Here is a 21,383-nt window from a genome sequence, read left to right as displayed (position 1 = left end):
AATGAAATAAGCCAACAATTGGGTCTATAAACAAGGAGTGAAATTTTATTTTATCATAAAATTCTTTAAACATCAACGAACAGAAAAGTTCCAGTTTAAATCACTTCTTTGTCTTCCTTCGCTTCTTCTTTTTGTCCTTGGTCTCTACAGTTTCTTCAGAATCTTCTTCCTCTTCCTCCAGCACAGCTCTCTTGTCTCCTTTCTCACTCACTGTCTCCATGACATCCCAAACTTCATCAATCTCCTTCTCATTCACGTCCTCCACCTCCCCAGTATCCACCTCTCTAAGCAGCTTCAGAAAAAGTAAAGTGTTAAACAGTGAATTCAATCCAGAAACATCCACAATTCAGACCCTGGACTTTTAATTACTGATTATTCTATTGAACTAGGATTAATATACATACAATTGGAATGTGTAATGTAAAGCTAGAACCTGGAACTGCTGTGTATTCAGGACTGAGTGGGTGGTTTAAACTGGGCTGATTGACAGAGCTGCAGCTATTAGGGAGTGACACAGTGCACATATTCATGTTCCTGTTTTATTTTAACATGAGGGCGGAGAGACGACCAACGCGGTCAATCAAACACAGGTTTCATCACACACACTGACACTGCAGCGACGAAAACTAAGCTACATTCTCTGACAGAAACTCCACTATGTTCCACAGAGAAAACTATAATCCACCACATATATAAAAATGAAAACTGATTGACTGATTAATAATAATAATAATCAAGCATCAAGTGTTACATCAAGTATTGCAACTAACTGTGTTGATCTGAAAATATGCACAAACTTGCATACCAAAAGGCACTTTCACAATGACACTTGAACCCACAAACGCTACACTTACAGACAAGTATTTCACCACTGAGCAAGTAAGGTAAAAGAACACTAAACATGAAAAGTAAGAAAGGTGATAAACACTGGCTTGTATTTACTGGCTTTAAATGTAAATTGTATCAGTATGTTTGCAGAGTTTTAAGTTGAAATAATGCATTAGTGAGGAATAAGCTGGAAAAGTTTTTAACAATTCTCATGGTTAAAGAGATGTGTAAAACTGATGTATGGCTTCACCATCAGGCCAACTGGGATGTCTCTGCTTGCCTGGTGAACTTACCGCAACATTGTGTGTGCCTGTGTTTATAAAGCCAATTATATCCAGTTATATAAAAGCACAATTACCCACAATCCCCCAGTATTTATACAGTATATTCCACACTCTTACCTCCAGGTCTTTGCTGGAGAGCAGAACACAGTTCAGCTGAGACTTCAGGTAGACCTGTGTGCACAGAAACACTATTTATGCAAACAAACAAAAAAAAAACTGTGTGGGTGGAATGTCTGACAATCAGGCGAGAGAGAGGGAGCGAGACCAGTAGAGGGTAGTACACACTAATACTGTGTATACCTTGTGCCGTGTAGATCTGTCCTCCAGGCTGTGTATTCTGAGAAAGCGGTCGAGTCCACAGGAGGCTAGCAGCGGAGAGGAGGCGTGACACTCCAGCCCCCGCACACTGCCCGCTAAACCCTTTACACACCCACGTACCAGCCCTGCCAACACACACACATGGTTAAGAGTTCTATATTGTGAATGTTCTGATGTTTTTCTCTCAGTGTAGGGAAACACATGCATACACACCTTTGCGTAGGTCCAGTATGGCAATCTGCCCATGTGTGTTTCCCACCACCACTCGGTCATGTCCAGCAGGAAGTGACAACGCCGTAAGGGGATACTCCCCAAACTCCGCCTCCAGAACCGGCCGCCGCTGAGGCGTCAAAGGGTCATACACCCGTACCTGAACAAATGAAAGCACACCAAAGATTTAGGGAACTGAAGAGCAGCCAGGTTCGATGGAAAGTCTGTAAACAGCAATTTTCATGTCTTTTCACAGATGTTCAGTGGTATTTAGGTCAGGACTTTGACTTGGATATTCTAACACCAATATTGTTTTATCTAATCTAATCCAATACACTGTAGCTCTGGCTGTATGTTTAGGGTCATTGTCTTGCTGGAAGGTAAATCTCCCTTCCAGTCTCAGTTTTTGCAGCCTCCAACAGGTCTTTAGCTCCATCCATCTTCCCATCAACTCTGACTAGCTTTCTTATCCCTGCTGAAGATAAGCCATTTACAGCATATTTACACCCAGCTGATCCAACTAATGAACTAACTGCCCTTACTGATCCAACAGCGCAGAATTACCCAAAACCAGATTTAACCGCTGTAACACATTTTACCCGTGTAGCTGAGTGATCGGTATGAGCTTTAATTATACTGGTTCAACACCACCCTGGATATACTGACAGACCAGCTACACCAGCAAACTCAAAATACATAATTTACTGTCACTGGAGCTCCTCATCCAGCCTGTTTACTCCCCAGCCTCTTTGGATTTAACAGCGGGTCAGTAATTTGGGTTATAGTGATTTGTTTATAGATTCTGGTTAAGTTTATTATGCAGTGAATAAATATATGTTTGTTTCTCATTGTTTTAGTACATTAAGCCACATTAAGAGTTGTCCTTATAACAGGCTTCAGTGGAAAGAAAATCCACGTTTTTTTTTTTTTTAAGTGTTTTAGACTGAGTGGTTCTTCAGTAACTTGGGTTAGCTCTGCGGTTCTTCAGTTAGCTGGGTTACAGCTTTGTGGTTCTTCAGTAACTTGGGTTAGCTCTGGTTTTGGCGTAACTCTGTGCTTCCTGAATTTCCTGCTGTATCACTCAGCTCGCCTCAATGAGGGCAGTTAGTTAGTTGATAAGTCAGTTGTTAGTTGATTAGTTGGATCAGGTGTGTTGTAATCAGTATAAAACCAGTGACCATTATTTTTTTTTTATGAGTGTAAAGCCTGAAACAGGGACAGCACCCCTGTATTGGTTCTGTTCTATTTGCAATGTGAGGATTAATAACATGTTCACAGTAATTTTACTCTCACAATACCGAACACAGTGGAGGTAACGTTACTAAAATGTTCTGCGTGCAGTGTACAAACCTTACTTTGAACAGTAAAAAAAAAAAATTAGTGGGACAATTAAAAAAATGATGTTGTTGCTGAGGAGTGACAAGAAAACGTCTAAATGTCTACAGAATCCCTGTTCATTTCAGCGTTTTTAAGTAGTATGGCGTTTCCGTGTGGACTAGGGCTGCCACAAACGATTATTTTTATAGTCGACTAATCACCGATTATTTTTTATGATTAGTCGACTAATCGGATCATACGTTAATTGAATATAAAACACATTTTATCACAATAGAATGCAGCTGCTATTATACAACCAACATTAGATTTCAGCTATATGCTAACTAAAAATAAAAACAATTAAAATCATAGTTCATTAAACCTTTAATGAAATATGCAGCTTGTTGTAACAGACAATTATTTTACTGTTTAGCATAAAGTGTAAACAACTGTGTAAAATAAGGATAAGGCACTGGCATTTATGAAACATCTCAACCGTGAGGTTGTTTGAACTATTATGAAAAAAAGTATATTAATAAAAAATGCCTCTCTGTCCAGATATTGTGTACATTACCGTACACAGGGCAGCGGTCTGCACAGATCTGATTGGCAGAGGAGAGCGTTTGGTGATTTTACACCACACATGACTGATCTGTGAGTTTACTGCACCGAAAAGCACTGAAAACAGAAGCCACTGTCAGAATGAAATCCTTCTCTGTAGTTTATCGGTTTGGGACGGCATTTGTGACAACGTCTGGGTCCGGATCCGGATCGCGGTCCGCCTATTAGTGACCTCTGTTTTAAAGCTATCAAGATGAGTAAGTTAAGTACTAAGTTAACGCTCTGTTTACGCTAATTTTAGCAGCTAAATAGCAATTTAGCTTCTTCGTCATTTAATCAGCCACAACATGCCTCCTTTTCAGGTGCTCGTGCATCGCGGTTGTGCTGCCGAGGAAGGCAAGTTCTTCATTGCAGATATTGCATTGCACGCATTTCACTTTTATTTTCTTGGTGATCCCACACTTTTGAGTTCTGTAGCGGGGTAGCCATTAAACCAGAGCCTGTCTGTATAATGTCCTGAGATGTCGTCCACTACCTACCCCGGTTTCCACAGGCAGTCGCAGCAGTTTGGAGAGAAAAACAAAGAAAAAAAAAAAAACGACTAATCGACTATTAAATTAGTCGTCGACTATTTTAATAGTCGACATAATCGTGACTAGTCGACTAATCGTGGCAGCCCTAGTGTGGACTAAGTCGCCACTCGGCTAGTGTTTCTCGTACAGCAGCACTGAAAAGAAAGAAAAGATCAAGGAGAGGACAGATCAGGGTAGAGAAGAACCAAGAGACAAGTATCAGCAACGTATATATTTCAGCGGATATCTGAAGTTTAAGCAGAGCAACAAAACTAAAAAGGACAAGGTAAGACCTGTAGTAAAGTTTGCCAGTAGTAGTATCCCCTCCAAAATGTATAAATTATTATGTGACACATTTAAGGGGGGAATTCTCCCCATTAAAAAAAAATAATTTTAGGCCCTGGTTTGGTGGAACATAGCCATGTCTTGGTAGGTTTGCAATTGTAGAATACTTTTTTCTGTTTTTAATTGATGGAATGAACAGTGCTCCTTGGGATGCTCCAAGATAGGAATAATTTTGTATAACCTAACCCTGCTTTAAACTTCACCACACACTTATATGTGACCTGTCTGGTAAGTACCTTGGTCTTCATGATGCTGTTTGTTCTCTAACAAACCACCAAGACCTTTACTAGGGTTGCCACCCGTCCCATAAAATACGGATATAATATATACAGATACATTGACACAAAATATTTGTCAAAATATTTTCATTTTTTAAGAAATACAGTGTCCAGGTATCTTACATAAAATATTAGTGGTTCACTAAAAACACCAGCACAAAATAAAAACACATTTCTGCATGTGTTTCAGGAGAGGCTTCCTTTCTTGACAACACCCATGCATACCATTCATCTGCAATGTGTGCTATATCGTGCCATGGAAACACTCACCCCCACTTTGATCTTCTACCTCTTTAGCTAAATGGAGTGAACCTGAATGACAATTTTTCTGTGGCATGGCTGCCATGTTTAAACGTTTGTATAATTTCTACTACAATATTCTGACTGATAAGTAAAGCTTTAATGTTCTTGTAGCTTTCACCTTTCTTGTATAAATAAATTACTTTATCAGGTCTTGTGACATCTCTTTTCCATGTGCGCCATTGCTAACAGAAATTTTGTGAACTAGAACAGTAGTCTAAACTTTAGCTTTGCGCCCAAGTCTCCTTAGATTTGATTGTTATACTTACATTTTTTAGATTATGAAATGAACTTTAATATCAGACCAATATAATGTGAATAGGAGGATGACTGGTCATGTATTGCGAGATTTTGGGGATCAACCTCCTTCAGTCAGAGCATTGAAGATGGGTCCTGGCTGAGTCTTCCAACATGACAATGACCCAACGCACACAGCCAGGATAACCAAAGAGTGGCTCTGTAAGAAGCATATTAAAAGGTTCTGGAGTGGCCTAGCCAGTCTTCAGACCTAAACCCTATAGAAAATCTTTGGAGGGAGCTCAAACTGAGCGACAGCCCATAAACCTGGCTGATCTAGAGAAGATCTGTGTGGAGGAATGGGCCAAAATCCCAGCTGCAATGTGTACAAACCTGGTGAAAAACTACAGGAAACGTTTGACCTCTGTAATTGCAAACAAAGGCTACTGTACCAAATATTAACATTGATTTTCACAGGTGTTCAAATACTTATTTGCAGCAGTAACATATAAATAACAAACAAATTAATTTTAAAAAAATCATACTTTGTGATTTCCTGATTTACTTTTTTATATTACATATTTCACAGTGGACATGCACCTAAGATGAAAATTTCCCCTCTATGATTTCTAAGTGCTTTTTATATTTATTTAGGTCTATTATCTTTGTCTAATATTAAAGTCTGTTTAATAACAACAACAACAACAATAATAATGAAAATAAGAAAAAATATATATATAATATATGTATTTTACAGTGGCTTGCAAAAGTATGCATACCCCTTGAACCTTCCCATATTTTGTCACATTACAACCACAAACAAATATATTTAATTGGAATTTAATGTGAAAGACCAACACAAAGCGATATACAATTGTAAAGTGGAAAGAAAATTCTGCTTGATTGAATTTTTTTTTTTTTACAAATATAAACTGAAAAGTGCAGTTTGCAAATGTATTCAGCCCTCCAATACTTTGGAAAACCACATTTTGCTGCAATTACAGCTGCAAGTTTTTTTAGTGTTTGTTTCCACCAGCTTTGCACATCTTGTGACTGAAAACAGCCTAAGCTTAGTCAGATTAGATTGGAGAGTGACAGCAGTTTTTAAATCTTGCCCCAAGTTCTCGATTGGGTTTAGGTCTGGACTTTGACTGACTGTGTCATTCTAACACATGAATAAGTTTTGTTTTAAACCATTCCACTGTAGCTCTGGCTTTATGCTTAGGGTCGTTGTCATGCTGAAAGGTGAAACTCCGCCCCAGTTTTAAGTCTTTTGCAAATTTCAACAGGTTTTCATTTGAAATTGCCCTGTATTTGGCTCCATCCATCTTCCCATCAACTCAACTCAACATCAACTCATCAACTCAACTTCCCTGACCCTGCTGAAGAGAAGCAGCACCAGAGCATGATGCCACCATGTTTAATGTGCAGTGTTAATTCTCCGCCACACATAGCGTTTTGCATTTTGGCCAAAAAAAATTAATTTTGGTCTGATTTGACCACAGCACCTTGTTCCACGTTAGCTGTGTTCCCAACACGGCTTCTGGCAAACAGGACTTTTTATGATTTTCTTTTAACAATGGCTTTCTTCTTGCCACTTTTCCAGACAACACACATTTGGGCAGCACACAGCTAAGTTCTGTGGACAGATTCCCCTATCTGAGCTGTGCATCTCTGCATTTCGTTCAGTCACCATAAGCCTTTTGGCTGCATCTCTGATTAGTGCTCTCCTTGTTCAGCCTGTAAGTTTAGATGAACAGCATTGTCTTGGTAGGTTTTCAGTTGTGCCATACTTTTTCATTTTCTGGATAATGCATTAAACAGTATTCCGTGATATGTTCAAAGCTTGGGATTTTTTTATTGCCTAAACCTGCTAAACTTCTCCACAACCTTATTCCTGACCTGTCTGGTGTGTTCTTTGGACTTTATGATGCTGTTTACTCCCAAATGTTCTCTGAGGCCATCACGGAGCACCTGTGTTTGTACTAAGATTAGATTACACACAGGTGGACTCTTTAGTCATCAGGCATCTTCTGATTACATTTGTTTCCACGAAGAGAAAAGGGGGCTGAATACTTTAGCACACTTTTCAGTTTTTAATTTGTAAAAAATGTTTTGAATCATGCATAATTTTCTTTCCACTTCACAACTGTATACCACTTTTTGTTGGTCTTTCACATTAAATTCAAATAAAATATATTTGTTTGTGTTTGTAACGTGACAAAATATGGAAAAGTACACTATTATTACTCTCCCCTCACAATAATACTGTAGAATTTTAGCATTAAAAAAAAATATTCATCATGCTCATTGTTTGTTTGTTCCAACAAGATGATGACAGTGGGAGAGAACCCTGGTTTCAAGCATCCCAGGCTCCGTATGTATGTATGTATGTATGTATGTAGGTATGTATTTTTTGGTGATTGGGAATGTTTAAGTATGTATCGCGCATGTACGACGGCGTTTTAGGGCCACTCTTTAGAAAAAAAATAAAAACAGTTCACTTCGAGTCGTTATATTAGGAGAGAAGATAGTCGTAGTATTTTTGTGAAATTTAGTTCTAACTGCTTGAGCTGTAGTTTAAGAGTGGAGCAGTGGGGAAACAGGCATTTTCCACTCATGAGCACTAAGAGTTACTTACATTTATAACCTGCTGATTATTAATGCTGTAGTGTTACAGTGTTCAGATTTTCCCATGGTGGTGTGCCGGTAGCCACGATAAGCCTCCTGGGAGAGCGTCAGATTTTTGCTGCTTTAAATAATATAATAATATGATAAGTACTTTGTCCTTTTGTGAAAGTGTTAAAGTGCTATTTCAATAAAGTTGGATAGAAATTATAATAATGATAATAATATTTTTTCTACTACTCTAAATGTAATCATGTAAAATGTAAGTTGGTCACAAGCCATCAAACAAAGCTGAACTGGAATAAGATCACCCAAAAGCTGGGATAAAAATAATTCCACCAAATATTGATTTCTGACCTCTTAAAACATTAGCATTGTTGTTTCTAAATGAATATGAACTAGTTTTCATTGCATTATTTAAGGTTTGAATACACTGTACCTTTTTCATTATTTTGACCATTTCTCATTTTCTGAAAAATAAAGGCTCTAAATGACAATGTTTGTATTTTTAACTTGGGAGAAATGTCAGTGGTTCATAGAAAAAAAAATCACAATGTTAATTTTACTCAAATATGTACCTATAAATAGTAAACTTAGAGAAACTGGAGCAGGCATTACATTCTCTCTTAGGCTGTGTACATTAAAACTTGGGGGATGGAGCTTACATACCACAACATATTACAGAGGAAGAATTGACTGAAATGTGTGCAACACAACATACAACAATCAATTAAAGAATATGGAAAGCATTTAGATGCAAAAATCTGACTCAAAAAGCAAACCAATTGTGGTCTTTTGAACAAGAAACAGAAATAGTTGGACAAATTTAAATATTAGAAAATATACTTGTCCGCTTCTATTGAGGGGGAACATCTGTGCAAATACATTGAAACAAATCTGAATACAACACTTTAACTATTGTTGCATATTCACTCTCTTGAGCATTGGCTTCCCTTGTTGAAATTGCATTTTATTTTATACCCCCCATACTGCAATTATGACTAATATTACTGCTACTGCTTCTCATATTAGTAATATTAATATTTATTTTTCTTCCATAATTCTGTTATAATAAGGGTTGTTTCTTTATGTACAGTGGTACGAAAAAGTTTGGGCAATCCTCATTTCTTACTTTCTTTTGAAATGATTGGTTGTTGGGATCAGCAATTTCAGTTAAATATATCATATAGCAGACTAAAACAGTGATATTTGAGAGGGGAAATAAAGTTTATAGGATTTACAGAAAGTGTGCAATAATTATTTAAAGCAAATTTGGCATGTGCTTTTATTTCATTAATTTGAATACCTTAAGCATTTAATTACTGGAACACAAAATTAGTTTGGTAAGCTCACTGACATATATACAGAGGTGAATCTCATTATGAGAAAGTGGAAAGTGGCCAATTGCAAGTTTTTCTACTTTTGAATCTTCTCTGCAGAGCTGCAACTTGGGGGGCTCAAAACACAACTCTCAGATAACCTGAAAACAAAGATTGTTCAACATCATGGTTTAGAGAAAGGTTACAAGGTTGTTTTCAGCTGTCAGTTGTCACTGTGAGGAACTTAGTGAGGAAATAAAAGACCACAGGCACAGTCCTAGTTAAGACCTGAAGTGGCAGACCAAGAAAAATCTCAAATAAGTAGAGGAGGAAAAATAGAAAACAGTCTTAGTCTACCCACAGACCAGCTCCAAACACCTACATCATCTACATCACAGTAAAATTTGGTGGTGGTTCAATCATGCTGTGGGGCTGTGTGATCAGTGCAGGTACTGGGAATCTTGTTAAAGTTGTCATGGTTGCATGGATTCCAGTCAATATCAGCAGATTCTTGAGAACAATGTTTAAGAATCAGTGAGAAAGTTGAAGTTGAAACAGGGCTGCATACTTCAACAAGACAACGACCCTAAACACTAAACACTGCTCGAAATCTACTAAAGCATTCATGCAGAGGAACAAGTACAATGTTCTGGAATGATCATCTCCAGTCCCCAGACCTGAATATTATTGAAACTGTGTGTGACTTAAAGCGGGCTGTCCGAAAAAGATCAAACCTGACTGAAATGTTAAGGAACACTACAATTCCATCTGAAAACTGACTGTGGTGAAAACACCCCGCCCCCCCCCCTAAATATTCACACTGACCTGGTGATATCCTGTGCATGTGACAATCTTCTCAGAGTCTGGGATGAAGGCCATGTCTCTCACCCACACAGGCACACGCAGATCCAGCCAGTCATTAGCAACCTAACACACACACACACAGACACACACAGACACACACAAAATGAAGTGAATATCCTGCAACTTCAGCTGATCAGAAAAATAAATTAATCTGTGATCCGCAAAATTCAGTTATAAACATTGAACACACACAGAAATACACAGAATGGTAAGGTGAGGATGGTTAATAAACAGGGTTTTTTGCTTTTTTTGTCATACTAATATTTTTCCAATTATCAAACAAACTTTAATATCAGACAAAGATAACCTGAGTAAATATGAAAAAACAAAAGGATAATTTTAAAGTTAAAACTATCCAAACCAATCTAGCAATCTATGTGAAAAAGGGTCCCCCCCCCCCCCCCCCCCCTATATCTAATAACTTGTTTTTGCCACCCTTGGAGGCAACAACTGCAATTAAGCTTTACTGATAACTGGCAATGGAGTCTTTCACATCTCTGTGGAGGAATTTTGTTTTAATTCAGCCACATTGGAGGGTTTTCAAGCATAAACAGCATACAGTAAGTTGTTCAGGCCCTGAAGCAGCAAAGCAGCCCCAGACCATTATACTACCACCACATTTAAGTTCAGTATGATGTTCTTTTTCTGAAATTGTGCGTTAGTTTTGTCAGACTTAACAGAAACACACCTACCAAAAAGTTCCACTTTTGTCTCGTCAGTCCAAAGAATATTTACCCAAAGTCCTGGGGATCTTTGTAAAATATCTTTGTATTTTTTATGGTCAGCAGTGTTTTTTGCCATGAAACTCTCCCATGGAAACAACTGTTGATCAGTCTCTATCTTACTCTTGAATTATTAACACTGAACTTAACTGAGGCTACCTGCAGTACTTTTAATGTTGTTCTGGGTTCTTTTATGACCTCCTGGATGAGTTATTTTTTTCCCTTTTTGAATAATTTCAGTTGGCCAGACACTCTGTGGAGGTTCACCAGTTTATGTTTTCTCTATTAGTGAATAATAGCTCTCACTGTGGTCTCCTGGAGGCCCAAAGCTTTAGAAATGACTTTTCATTTTCTAGACTGATATATAAAAAATTGTTTTCTCACAAGTCTGGCAGTAATCAGGCCTGGATGTGGTTGGTAAAATTGACCTCAGCTTTCTAAAAGTGTAACTAATCACAGTTAATTGATTGGTGCAAACACTTTTTCACAGTGGGCAACATTGATTTGGCTAATTGTTTCTCTGTTAATAAATAAAATACTTTAAAAAGTCCTTTTTTTATCTGAAAATTTAAAAATTCAAAATTAGCCCTGCTCCCTCCGGGAGGATAGATGGCGCTCTCTCCCCACATCACTAAAGGGTGATGTCTGCAGCACAGGGCGTCTGTGAGCTGATGTTTAGGAACCGAGCCGTTGCGCTTTCCTCCAAGCACGCTGGCTGCTCGGCAATGCTGCATCAGCAGCAGCTCAAAAAGAAACGGTGGCTGACTTCACATGTGTCAGAGGAAGCGTGTGCTAGTCTTTACCCTCCTGGTGTGTTGGGGCATCAATAGTGATAGGGGGAGTCCTAATGAGGGGGTTGGGTAATTGGCTAAGCAAAATTGGGGAGAAAATGGGAAGGAAAATAAAAAGTAGCAAATATTGTTTCACGCCACTGTATATAAACCCACCACCATGCTGGAAGTTTGTGGCTGCTTATTTAACATACTAGTGAAATCAAAGTAAGATTATTTATAATATTAAAATAATTTTAAATGAAAGAGAGTGCTGTTTGTAGTGCTGTAGTACAATTTCTTTATTTCCTTATTTGTGCTAAGAATCATGAGAGTTTAATACTAAATAAAGCTATAGTTTAAGAGTAAGAGCTCCTCTACAATCTGACTACAGTAATACAGGTCTACTACAGATTTGTTTTTTTTGTTTTTGTTTTTTTTTTGCTATTGCTAGGTAATTGCAGAAATTTCAAAATACACAAAGTTGCCATTTGCTTAAATTGTGGATTTGTATAAGTAAATTAATGGTAGTAAACAAAAATTAAAAAGCGAAAAATCCGAAGTGTGACCAAAACAAACAAAAAACAGAAAACATTTAACTGATTTCACAGGGCCCTACTTAGTTCTGAATGCACATGACCTGCAGATCAGCAGTTTTTTTATACAAAATATTTATGTATACATTACTTCATTATTGACACACAATTGTTATGTAGTTAAAGCTAAGTCTGGATGTGAAGCTGCAATGTATAAACCGACGAAGTGTGTCACCTGAAGAACAGTGAAAGAACTGGAATGCCTACTGCACTTATTAAATCTTGTTTATGGAAGCGCTTAGACTTCACTATAACACATACAGATGATGGAGAAAGGGACCTAACTACTACAATATGTTGGCACTGTCACACAAAACTCATATGAACTGGACAATACATACAGCACATCACCACTTTTTTTTCTTGCTTGATCCACATTACTAAGACTGTGCCAGATCTATATATTAAGAAAAGATCAAAATAACCTTTTCTGAGGAATCTTCTGTTGCCCTAATCACAGATGGCTGTACCTCTGGGCTGACAAAGAGCTCAGTAAATATGATTTCGCACAGTATGCGAGTCACACTAAAGACACAAATACAAGTTACAGTTACTACAGTTTTCATGTTTTAAAAAACCTGAGCCAAAATTTTATTAACATATCTTACAGAAATGTATTTATTTGCCATTTAATCAAAATTAAAAGGCAAATAAATAAATTTCTGTAAGATATGTGATTAACACACACTAAAAGTAAGTTATGTGTTTAAAACAGTAACCCTATTGAGAGACTGTTGTTTATCACATTCTTATGAATAATCTAATTTATTAGTGGATTATTGTGAAGTGTATCTCACGTTCTTGGCAGTAAACAAGGCTTTATCAGGCCTCTCCAGGTCCCACACTTTCAGTGGGTTCTCCTTCCCTCCTGTGGCAACACAGTTGCGCCGTGCTGGGTTCTGTCGCATCCGGCAAACTCCCTTTCCAACATTTATCTCCAACTGTAGAGACGAGCACATAAACAGAGGATATTGATTACGGTGTAGGATGGAATATGCAAATCTGTTTGCTACATGGCAAACACTGTTTATCTGTTGCACCTGGGAGGTGTTTTGGTTGTAAAATGCAACTTCTATAAACAGGCCCAAATGTATATTAATCCCCTCCTGAAGATGTTTGAGTGATCGGATTTATATCTGCTTCAATTGTTTAGTGTGAATTATGCTGGCATTTTTTTTTGTGGGTTGGCTTTACCCATACATAATGCTGATACGCAAGAAAAATTAACTCTTCCAGGTGTAATCAGGGTCAAAGTCACTGTCATACAGTGGTGCTTGACATAGAAATACTTCTGCATAACTCTGACCTTAAATTTCAGGTCTAAAAACATTAGATTTTATCTAGAAATACTAGAATTTCAAAAAGTATGTAAACCTTTGTTTCAGACCAGAGAATCTTATTTCTCATAGTCTGGCTTTCATATGTCTTGCACTGTTGAGAGGCTTCCTTTGGGCCACTCTGCCATAAAGACCAGACTGGTGGAGTGTTGCAGTAATTGTGAAACTTTCTTTATGGAGCTCAGCCACAATGATCTTTAGGTTCTTCATTACCTCCCTCACCAAGGCTCTTTTCCCACTATTGCTCAGTTTGGCTGAACAGCCAGGTCTAGGAAGAGTTCTTGTAGTCTGAAACTTTTCTATTTATAGAATATGGAGGTCAATGTGCTCTTAGGAACCTTGAGTGCTGTAGAAATTCTTTTGCAACCTTGGTAAGACCTGTGCCTTGCCACAATTCTGTCTTAGAGCTCCTTGGGAAGTTCCTTCGACCTCATGATTCTCATTTGCTCTGACATACACTGTGAGGTCTTATATACACAGGTGTGTGCCTTTTTTCAAATAAAGTTTAACAGTAGGGTTGGGCGGTATTGAAGTTGAAGACTAATAAAAACGATCATTAAAAGAAAAAACTAAAACAAACTGAAATTACAGATTGAATACCCTCATTTTCGTGTTTGTTAATTTATTTATAAGCTCTGTTTCCACTACAACAGTTTAACAGCGGGTGGTGTTGTGCCGTTTCTGCTCTCTGTGGGGTCAGATTTGGGCAGCGCGCAGAGCGCCTCGCGGTCCACGAAATTACTTATATTCGAGTATGCTCGAGCTAGCCGCGAAATAACGACAGAAAACCATGAGGAAACTGCAGAATTCTGTATGGGATTAAAAACCTATTTTGTAGAGAAACAGGAGATGAGGAATATTGGAGAAGCAGCTGTAACTTTACCTGTGAGTAACTCATACACCAGAACACCCCACGCTGCAGGATAAACTGATAAATCTGATCATTTTGGTGGTTGGTTGGTTGTTGGTGTTTTATTGCCACTCCAGCACAAATGTGGCTATTTGTGGCGAAATTTCAGTGAAAATTTGTGCAACCTGTAGAGTTTATTGAGTCTTTGCTGTATGATCTCCTCAGTGAGAATCCCCACCCCATAACCAATCAGTGGTTCACTGCTCACAGCTCTTTCATTGTGGATGCGCAGAATGTCTTAAATGTCCCGTTTTTCAAAGTACAGATTTGGCACGTCACATGGTTAATATACCGTCACTATTTTACAATATCGTCACCATATTTAAGTACCAAGGTATACCGAAATACCATCATACCGCCCGACCCTATTCCATAGTTTAGTTAAACACAGCTGGACTCCAATGAAGGAGTAGAATCAGAAGAAATAGACAGTAAGTTAAGTTTGAGTGTCACAGCAAAGGATCTGACTACTTATGACCATGTGATGTTTCGGTTTTTCTTTTTTAATAAATTTGCAAAAAATTCTACATTTCTGTTTTTCTATCAAGATGAGGTGCTGAGTGTACATTAACAAAACAAAGAGTGAACATGTAAAGGGGTCTGAATACTCTCTGTACCCACTGTATATTTTGCCATTCATGTACATGAAATATTGGACCATTTACCTTAAAAATATAATTACAAAGATAATAATTTGTCTAATGTGGTTATGCTTATCTATTTACAAAATGTGGGTGGAACCATGTAGATGTTAAGTGTGACTTACTTTATCAGTGCTGCCCTCTGTCCACACACTTAGCAACCCTGACTCCACACAGGTGATCAAAGAACTGCAAAACAGGAAGAGAGAGACAGTGAAAGAGCTCTACAAGTGGGAAAGAATTATTGAGACAGCAAGTGGGAAAATGAGGGAAAAGCACAGTAAAGTAGGAAGTGAGATTAAGGAAGTGGGGGAGTGTACCTTGGAGTAACAGCAATGCCAGTGAATTGGCCCTGGGAGAAATCCCCACATGATCGACTGTCAATGAAAATGCCCTTCTCTATACTGAATGTCTTCACTGTACCATTTACACACCCCACTAACACCTGAACAGAAAGAGAGAGAGACACACGCGCACACACACACAAACACAAACACATACATACACATCTATTGTTGGCATATTGTTGGGTGAGAAAGAAAGCTGCACCTCTCAGATCCAGAGATGTCAGACACTGGCCAAACCTGATGTTTTTTTTAACAGCCACGTCAATACACCGGAGATACGGCCTGCTTTCACCCCCGATATTGCCTTCAAACACTGCTGGAAATCAGTTAACTATCACTCATTACAAAATAGACTGAGTTTTACAATGTTTTACATCTTTTGTTTGTAAACACAGGCTGCCCACACTAACTGTCTGCCTCTCCCCAGCTTAATTTTAGAAAAAGAACAGTTTTTGGACAAAATGCAGGCACAGATCTCTTTCCAAAATGAGACAGTAGACTGCTAAATTATCACCTGCTAAAAAATCACCTGCTTCTGCTCCTCAATACCTGCCACCCATAGGTGCATTCCCCAAAAGCGTAGTCGCTAAGTACGTTAGTTAGTTGGAACTATGGAGGTAACCACTTTAATAACTTACATAGTGCGACCCTTAGTTAAGCTACTCAGCTCTAGACCTGTCGTTAGGAGCTTAGTTCCTGGTAATTGGGTCATCAGTGACGCAAAGTGGTAGGATTCAGAAAGCTGATCAATTTCATTAATATTGCTGCACAAGGATTTAAGATGTCAAGTGTTTTGAACATTTTGTTTATTACATTTATTGAGTCACTTCACTTTTACCCATGTGCGCCCAGGGAAAATAATTTTGAAAATGTAAGAATATTTCCCATTTGCAATGTATATCTATCTATAACATTTAGCTTTACTTGGCAAACATGAATTCAATGTGATGAAATAAGTGCACTTAAGTGCTCTTTGGCTAAAATGTATTTTACAGTCTTGGAATGATGTATGTTAATTATTCAAGCAGGCATTTCTTGAGTAAATATATATTTTGCTGTGGACATTTCTGAATTAATTAGTGTACTTTTTAACCCACTGTGCTATATGCACTCTTTAAAAAGGGTACCAAACTGTCACTGGGGTGATGCACTTTACGCCTTAATTTAAAAATACCTTAAGTACCTTTGAGGGTATATTTGCATTGTTTGTACCCAAATGTTTTACCCCATTGTTTGTACAAATGTATCCATACAGTACACAAGAATGTGTCTTTTAATAATATAATTAAATCCATAACATAAAATATTAATATTTTTAAAATAAGTACATTAATTGCCATTATGAAAAAACATTAGGAGAATAAAACATATCTGTTACAATTAATAATTAATTCATAGCAATAATTGTGTAGATTTTTACTTGCATTTCATTGTTATTCTACTAATAGTGTTGTTGTCGGTTCCTGTTGTGGTGACGATTACGATATAAATAGCCTAAATAATACATTAGTAACATAATATTTTAAAAGATTGTAAGTTTCACACAATTCCTGCTTGGAAAGTCTGACCGAACACGTCTGGAAACACCTTAGTTAAGACCACAGTGGTTCAAACCAACATAGTTGAGGCTTCTGTGGGACCAACAAAGTACAATGGTTTCGCGAAACGATCGTATTTCAGATGCTAGTTAGTTTAACAATGCATCGTACCACGTTAGTTTAATGCTAGGCTCCGTCGTTGAATGGGAACAGGTCAACTAATGTTGAAATTGCGTGGACCAAAAGCACTCATGTGAGAATGTTTTGTGGATTCTAGTCCAACAATTCAAACATTCAAAACAATTGTTCCCTCTAATTCAACATCAAGCCCTGGGATTTTGTCACTGCTCAGCGCTTTGTAAAACTGCATCGCGACCTTCCCTGCGGAAAGACGGCAGGTAGTAAAGATGGGCAGCGACACATCTTCCTCACTGCCCCTCGATACCGGAGACCATCAGGACTATGTGCTCAGCCAGACACAGCTCCATGTCCTCATTAAATTTGCTGAGGACAACAATCGTAAACATGATCTCCCAACAAGTTAGCCTACAGAGAGAAGGTCAACATCCTGACAAACTGGTGCCAGGAAAACAATCTCTCTTTAAACATCAACAAGACCAAGAAGCTGAGAGAGGACTATAGAAAGCAGGTGAGTGTGCCCATGCTTATCTCCATCAATGGGACTGAGAAGGAGAGGGTCAGTAGCTTCAATGATCCCATCAGCACAAAACTTCCACGGACAGGACACACCACCTGATCGGTGCAGATTGCTCAACAGTGCCTTTTCATCCTCAGAAGGCTAAGCACTTTCTACATCTGCACTGTGAAGAGTATCCAAATGTATCCAATCACCACCTGGTTCCAAAACTGTATCACTCAGTGCTGCAAAGGCACACAGCCCCACACATAAGTGGGGTACATCTTCCATACCTTTCAAATAATAAAATTTTAATACTCAAAGTAGAGCCACTGCACTGCAGGAATAACAAAAAAAATTACAGAAAGGATGAAATTTCTTAAAATAAGAGATAATAATTTAATGTTTTAAACCTGATTATTCAGGTCATTACAAAAACGTATTTACAGTGTCAATTATTGTAGGAGGCTGGTACATTATAAATCTTAAATTGTTAAACTTTTTTTTAAGGGTAATAATGCCACATTTTCCATTCAAAGCATGTATATGAAACATTCTGTTTTGAATTACTAACATCGTTTTTGGAGGATAAATACATTTCAATAAAGAGTTTTACTTTACTTTAAAATCAAGATATATTTGTGCACCTATGAATAACCCCTGGCAGTGTTTCTGAAGTGTATACACTACTAAATGAATAGGATTTTACATGCACTTGGAGAACTATGCTGTTTTGATTTTCAAAGGGGTTTGGTTAAAGGTGTATATATCGATTACTTATTCACGCGTCATAATGACGTTTACCAGACGCCAGCGTAGAAGTTAATGGAGCTAGAAGTTTATTTCGATGAAAAGGACGCCACAGTTCATACCTCGCTCTCGTTCTCGTCTCCCCACGCTAGCGCGCAGATCCCGTGCTCTCTACTTATGCTGCTCATGTCGCAGAAGTTAAAGGCGCGTTTCTTACTGAGACTAACACCTGAAATATAAAAACAACATTAATTACAGAACACTGCAGACCAAACACTCACAACTAAAGCGCAAGTGATGAGGCACGTGCTAAAGTTACCTTTTAGTATTCCCGTTTCTGATCCCACCCACACCGAGCACAACTGGCTTTGATTCGCCATGTTTCCTCCTTTAAATCGGGTTTATTCGCGATTTGATCAACTTGTTTAATCGTAAACTCTGTTTACCACTGACACGCCGCTTGCTCTGCCCGAGCGCGCGCCTATTACGTTCCGGCTGGGAAACACGGCTTGTGTATTTAGTTCCTGGGTTATTATCAGAATACTGTGCCTTCTGGTCCTCAATATATTACAATATATATATATATATATATATATATATATATATATATATATATATATATATATATATATATATATATATATATATAATTCATTATATTTATAAGACGCAAACTAATCAGTTTTTATTTTCACTTTTTATTTCATGTCATGTCATGCATTTATTTCATTTTTTCTTGTCATCAGTCCTTAAAAAATAATAAAACAGTATGAAGGTTGTGATGTCCCTGCTTACAAATTCAGCTCAAGGCCAGCTAGTCTTCCAGAAAAAAAACATACTGGAACGCTAGTTTGTTAACTAGCTGTCTACCAGTTTAAGATATGTTTTTTTCTGGAAGAACAGCTTGGTCTTGAGCTGGAGCAGGGGACACTGATGTCAAAGGTTACACATTTTCTAGTTAAGGCCTGAAGTGGCAGAACAAGAAAAATGCCACAAACAGAGTCGCTTGAGGCATGCTAAAGCACATTTGCACAAGCTAGCTTCATTTTAAAATATGGTGCTGTGGACTGATGAAACTAAAATTAATTTATTTAGAGGGTGGTATGCATAACGGTAAAAGAACACAGCATTCCAAGACAAACACTTGCTACCCACAGTGCAGTAAAATTTGGTGGTAGTTTCATCTGAGGGGCTGTGTGGTCAGTGCAGGTACTGGGAATCTTGTTAAAGTTGAGGGTCACGTGGATTCCAATATTAGCAGATTCTTGAGAACAATGTTTGAGAATCAGTGATAAATTTAAAATAGCACAAGGGCAGGATACTTGACAATGACTCCAAACAATGTTCAAAATCTACTATGGCATTTATGCAGAGGAACAACTACAATGTTCTGAAATGGCCATCTCAGTCCCTAGACCTGAATATTATTGAAAATCTATGATTTAAAGTGGGCTGATCATGCCCAGAAACTATCAAACCTGACTGAACTTGGAGATTTGTAAAGAAGAATGATCCAAAATACCTTCAACCAGAAGTTTCTGATTGAAGACTACAGGAAGCATTTAGAGGCTGTTATTTCTGCAAAAGGAGAATCTACAAAATATTGATATTATTTTTCTGTTTTCTGTTTATGGACCGGGCTAATTTTGTTTTAATAATTATTGCACACTTTCTGTACATTCTATAAACTTCACTTCTCAAATATCAATGTTTTCTCTGCTATACAATATATTTAACTGAAATTGCTGATCTGAACAACCAAATTTTTTTAAAGGAAAGTCATGACATTTATCAGGGGTGCCTATTTTTTTTCATGCCACTGTATTTGTAAATTCCAGGTATGTGTGGGTGGGGTTCATGATGGAGGAGAAAGGTTATGTGTGGGTGAGGTTTGAAATGGGGAAGGGGGTGTTTGTCGGTGGGGTTTGTTTTGGTGCGATTGGCGGTGGAGAATGAGTATGTTTTGGTGGGATTGGGGATTAAGAATGAGTGTTTGTGGGTGAGGTTGGCGATGGAGAAGGGATATGTGTGGGTGGGGTTGGCGATGGAAAATGGGTATGTGTTGGAGAGGTTCATGATGGATGAAAAACGTTATGTGTGGGTGAGGTTTGAGATGAGGAAGAAGGTGTGTGTTGGTGGGGCTGGTGTTGGAGAAGGGTTATGTAAGGCTGGCGATAGAGAAGGGGTATGTGTGGATGGGGTTGGTGATGAGGAATGGGAATGTGTGGGTGCAGTTGGTGATAGAGGAGGGGTATGTTTAGGTGGGATTGGTGTGTGTGTGGGTGGGTGGGATTGGCAAAGGAGCAGAGGTATGTGTGAGTGGGGTTGGCGATGGAGATATGGTATGTGTGGGTGGGATTGGTGATGGAGAATAGGCATTTGTGGGTGATTTTGGTAATGAAGGAGAAGGTTGATGTGTTGGTATGACTGATGATGGGGAAGGGGTATGTTTGTGTTTGGGGTTGGTAATGAAGTAGGGGTGTGTGTTGGTAGGGTTGGTGATGGAGAGGGGTATGTACAGGTTGGGTTGGTGATGGAGGAGGGGTATGTGTTTATAGGTATTTGTGAGTAGGGTTGGTGATGAAGAAGGGGTATGTGTGAGTGAGGTTGGTGATAGAAAAGGGGTATGGGTGGGTGGGGTTGGTAATGGAGAAGCGGTATGTGTTGGTGGGGTTAGTGATGGAGGAGAAAGGTTATGTGTGGGTTGGTGATAGAGAAGGGGTATATACATTATGTCTGAAGAATTTCAGATGAGAAAAGTTATTCATATTGTCAATAAAAGTCACTGAAAGAGATTGCAAAGTAATTTCTAAGGCTTTAGGACTCCAGCAGACCACAGGGAGAGCTATTATTCACAGACCATTCATGCTCAAATCCCTCCAGAGGTGGCTGAATTAAAACAATTTGTTGTTTGGATAGATTTTTCCCATAGTAAATAATGTTTTATTTTGCTTTATCTATTTACTCGGGTTATCTTTGTCTGATACTAAAATGTGTTTGCTTATCCGAATAATGGGTGTTATGATTGATGACCAGCTCTCCTTCACAGACCATGTGGCCTCAGTTTCTTGATC

The 21,383-nt window shown here is 38.2% G+C and overlaps 1 protein-coding gene across 1 annotated transcript; it reads right to left on the bottom strand.

Moving 5' to 3' along the window:
* Nucleotides 1-23: 23 nt before the first annotated feature.
* wdr74 (WD repeat domain 74) lies at nt 24-18,812 on the bottom strand. Its single transcript, XM_007241260.3, has 10 exons — nt 18,629-18,812; nt 18,432-18,538; nt 15,358-15,482; nt 15,163-15,226; nt 12,947-13,090; nt 10,023-10,124; nt 1,644-1,800; nt 1,413-1,555; nt 1,230-1,283; nt 24-292 (listed from the first exon to the last, which is right to left on the bottom strand). The coding sequence occupies exons 1-10, from the start codon at nt 18,687-18,689 to the stop codon at nt 101-103; spliced, it is 1,149 nt and encodes a 382-aa protein (XP_007241322.3). The 5' UTR covers nt 18,690-18,812; the 3' UTR covers nt 24-100.
* Nucleotides 18,813-21,383: the final 2,571 nt, after the last annotated feature.

The sequence above is a fragment of the Astyanax mexicanus genome, chromosome 20 (genome assembly GCF_023375975.1).
Source record: "Astyanax mexicanus isolate ESR-SI-001 chromosome 20, AstMex3_surface, whole genome shotgun sequence".
NCBI lineage: Eukaryota > Metazoa > Chordata > Actinopteri > Characiformes > Acestrorhamphidae > Astyanax > Astyanax mexicanus.
Note: the sequence above shows the minus strand (reverse complement) of the source record. Positions and strands in the feature narration are given on the sequence as shown.

Excerpts from the sequence above, each read along its gene's own strand:
- wdr74 (XM_007241260.3), bottom strand. The coding sequence starts at position 18,689 with ATGGCGAATCAAAGCCAGTTGTGCTCGGTGTGGGTGGGATCAGAAACG. Across the intron at positions 15,483-18,431 it reads GAGACGAGAACGAGAGCGAG|GTGTTAGTGGGGTGTGTAAA; the intron begins GTATGAACTGTG and ends CTTTCTGTTCAG. Across the intron at positions 1,801-10,022 it reads CATGCACAGGATATCACCAG|GTACGGGTGTATGACCCTTT; the intron begins GTCAGTGTGAAT and ends TCATTTGTTCAG.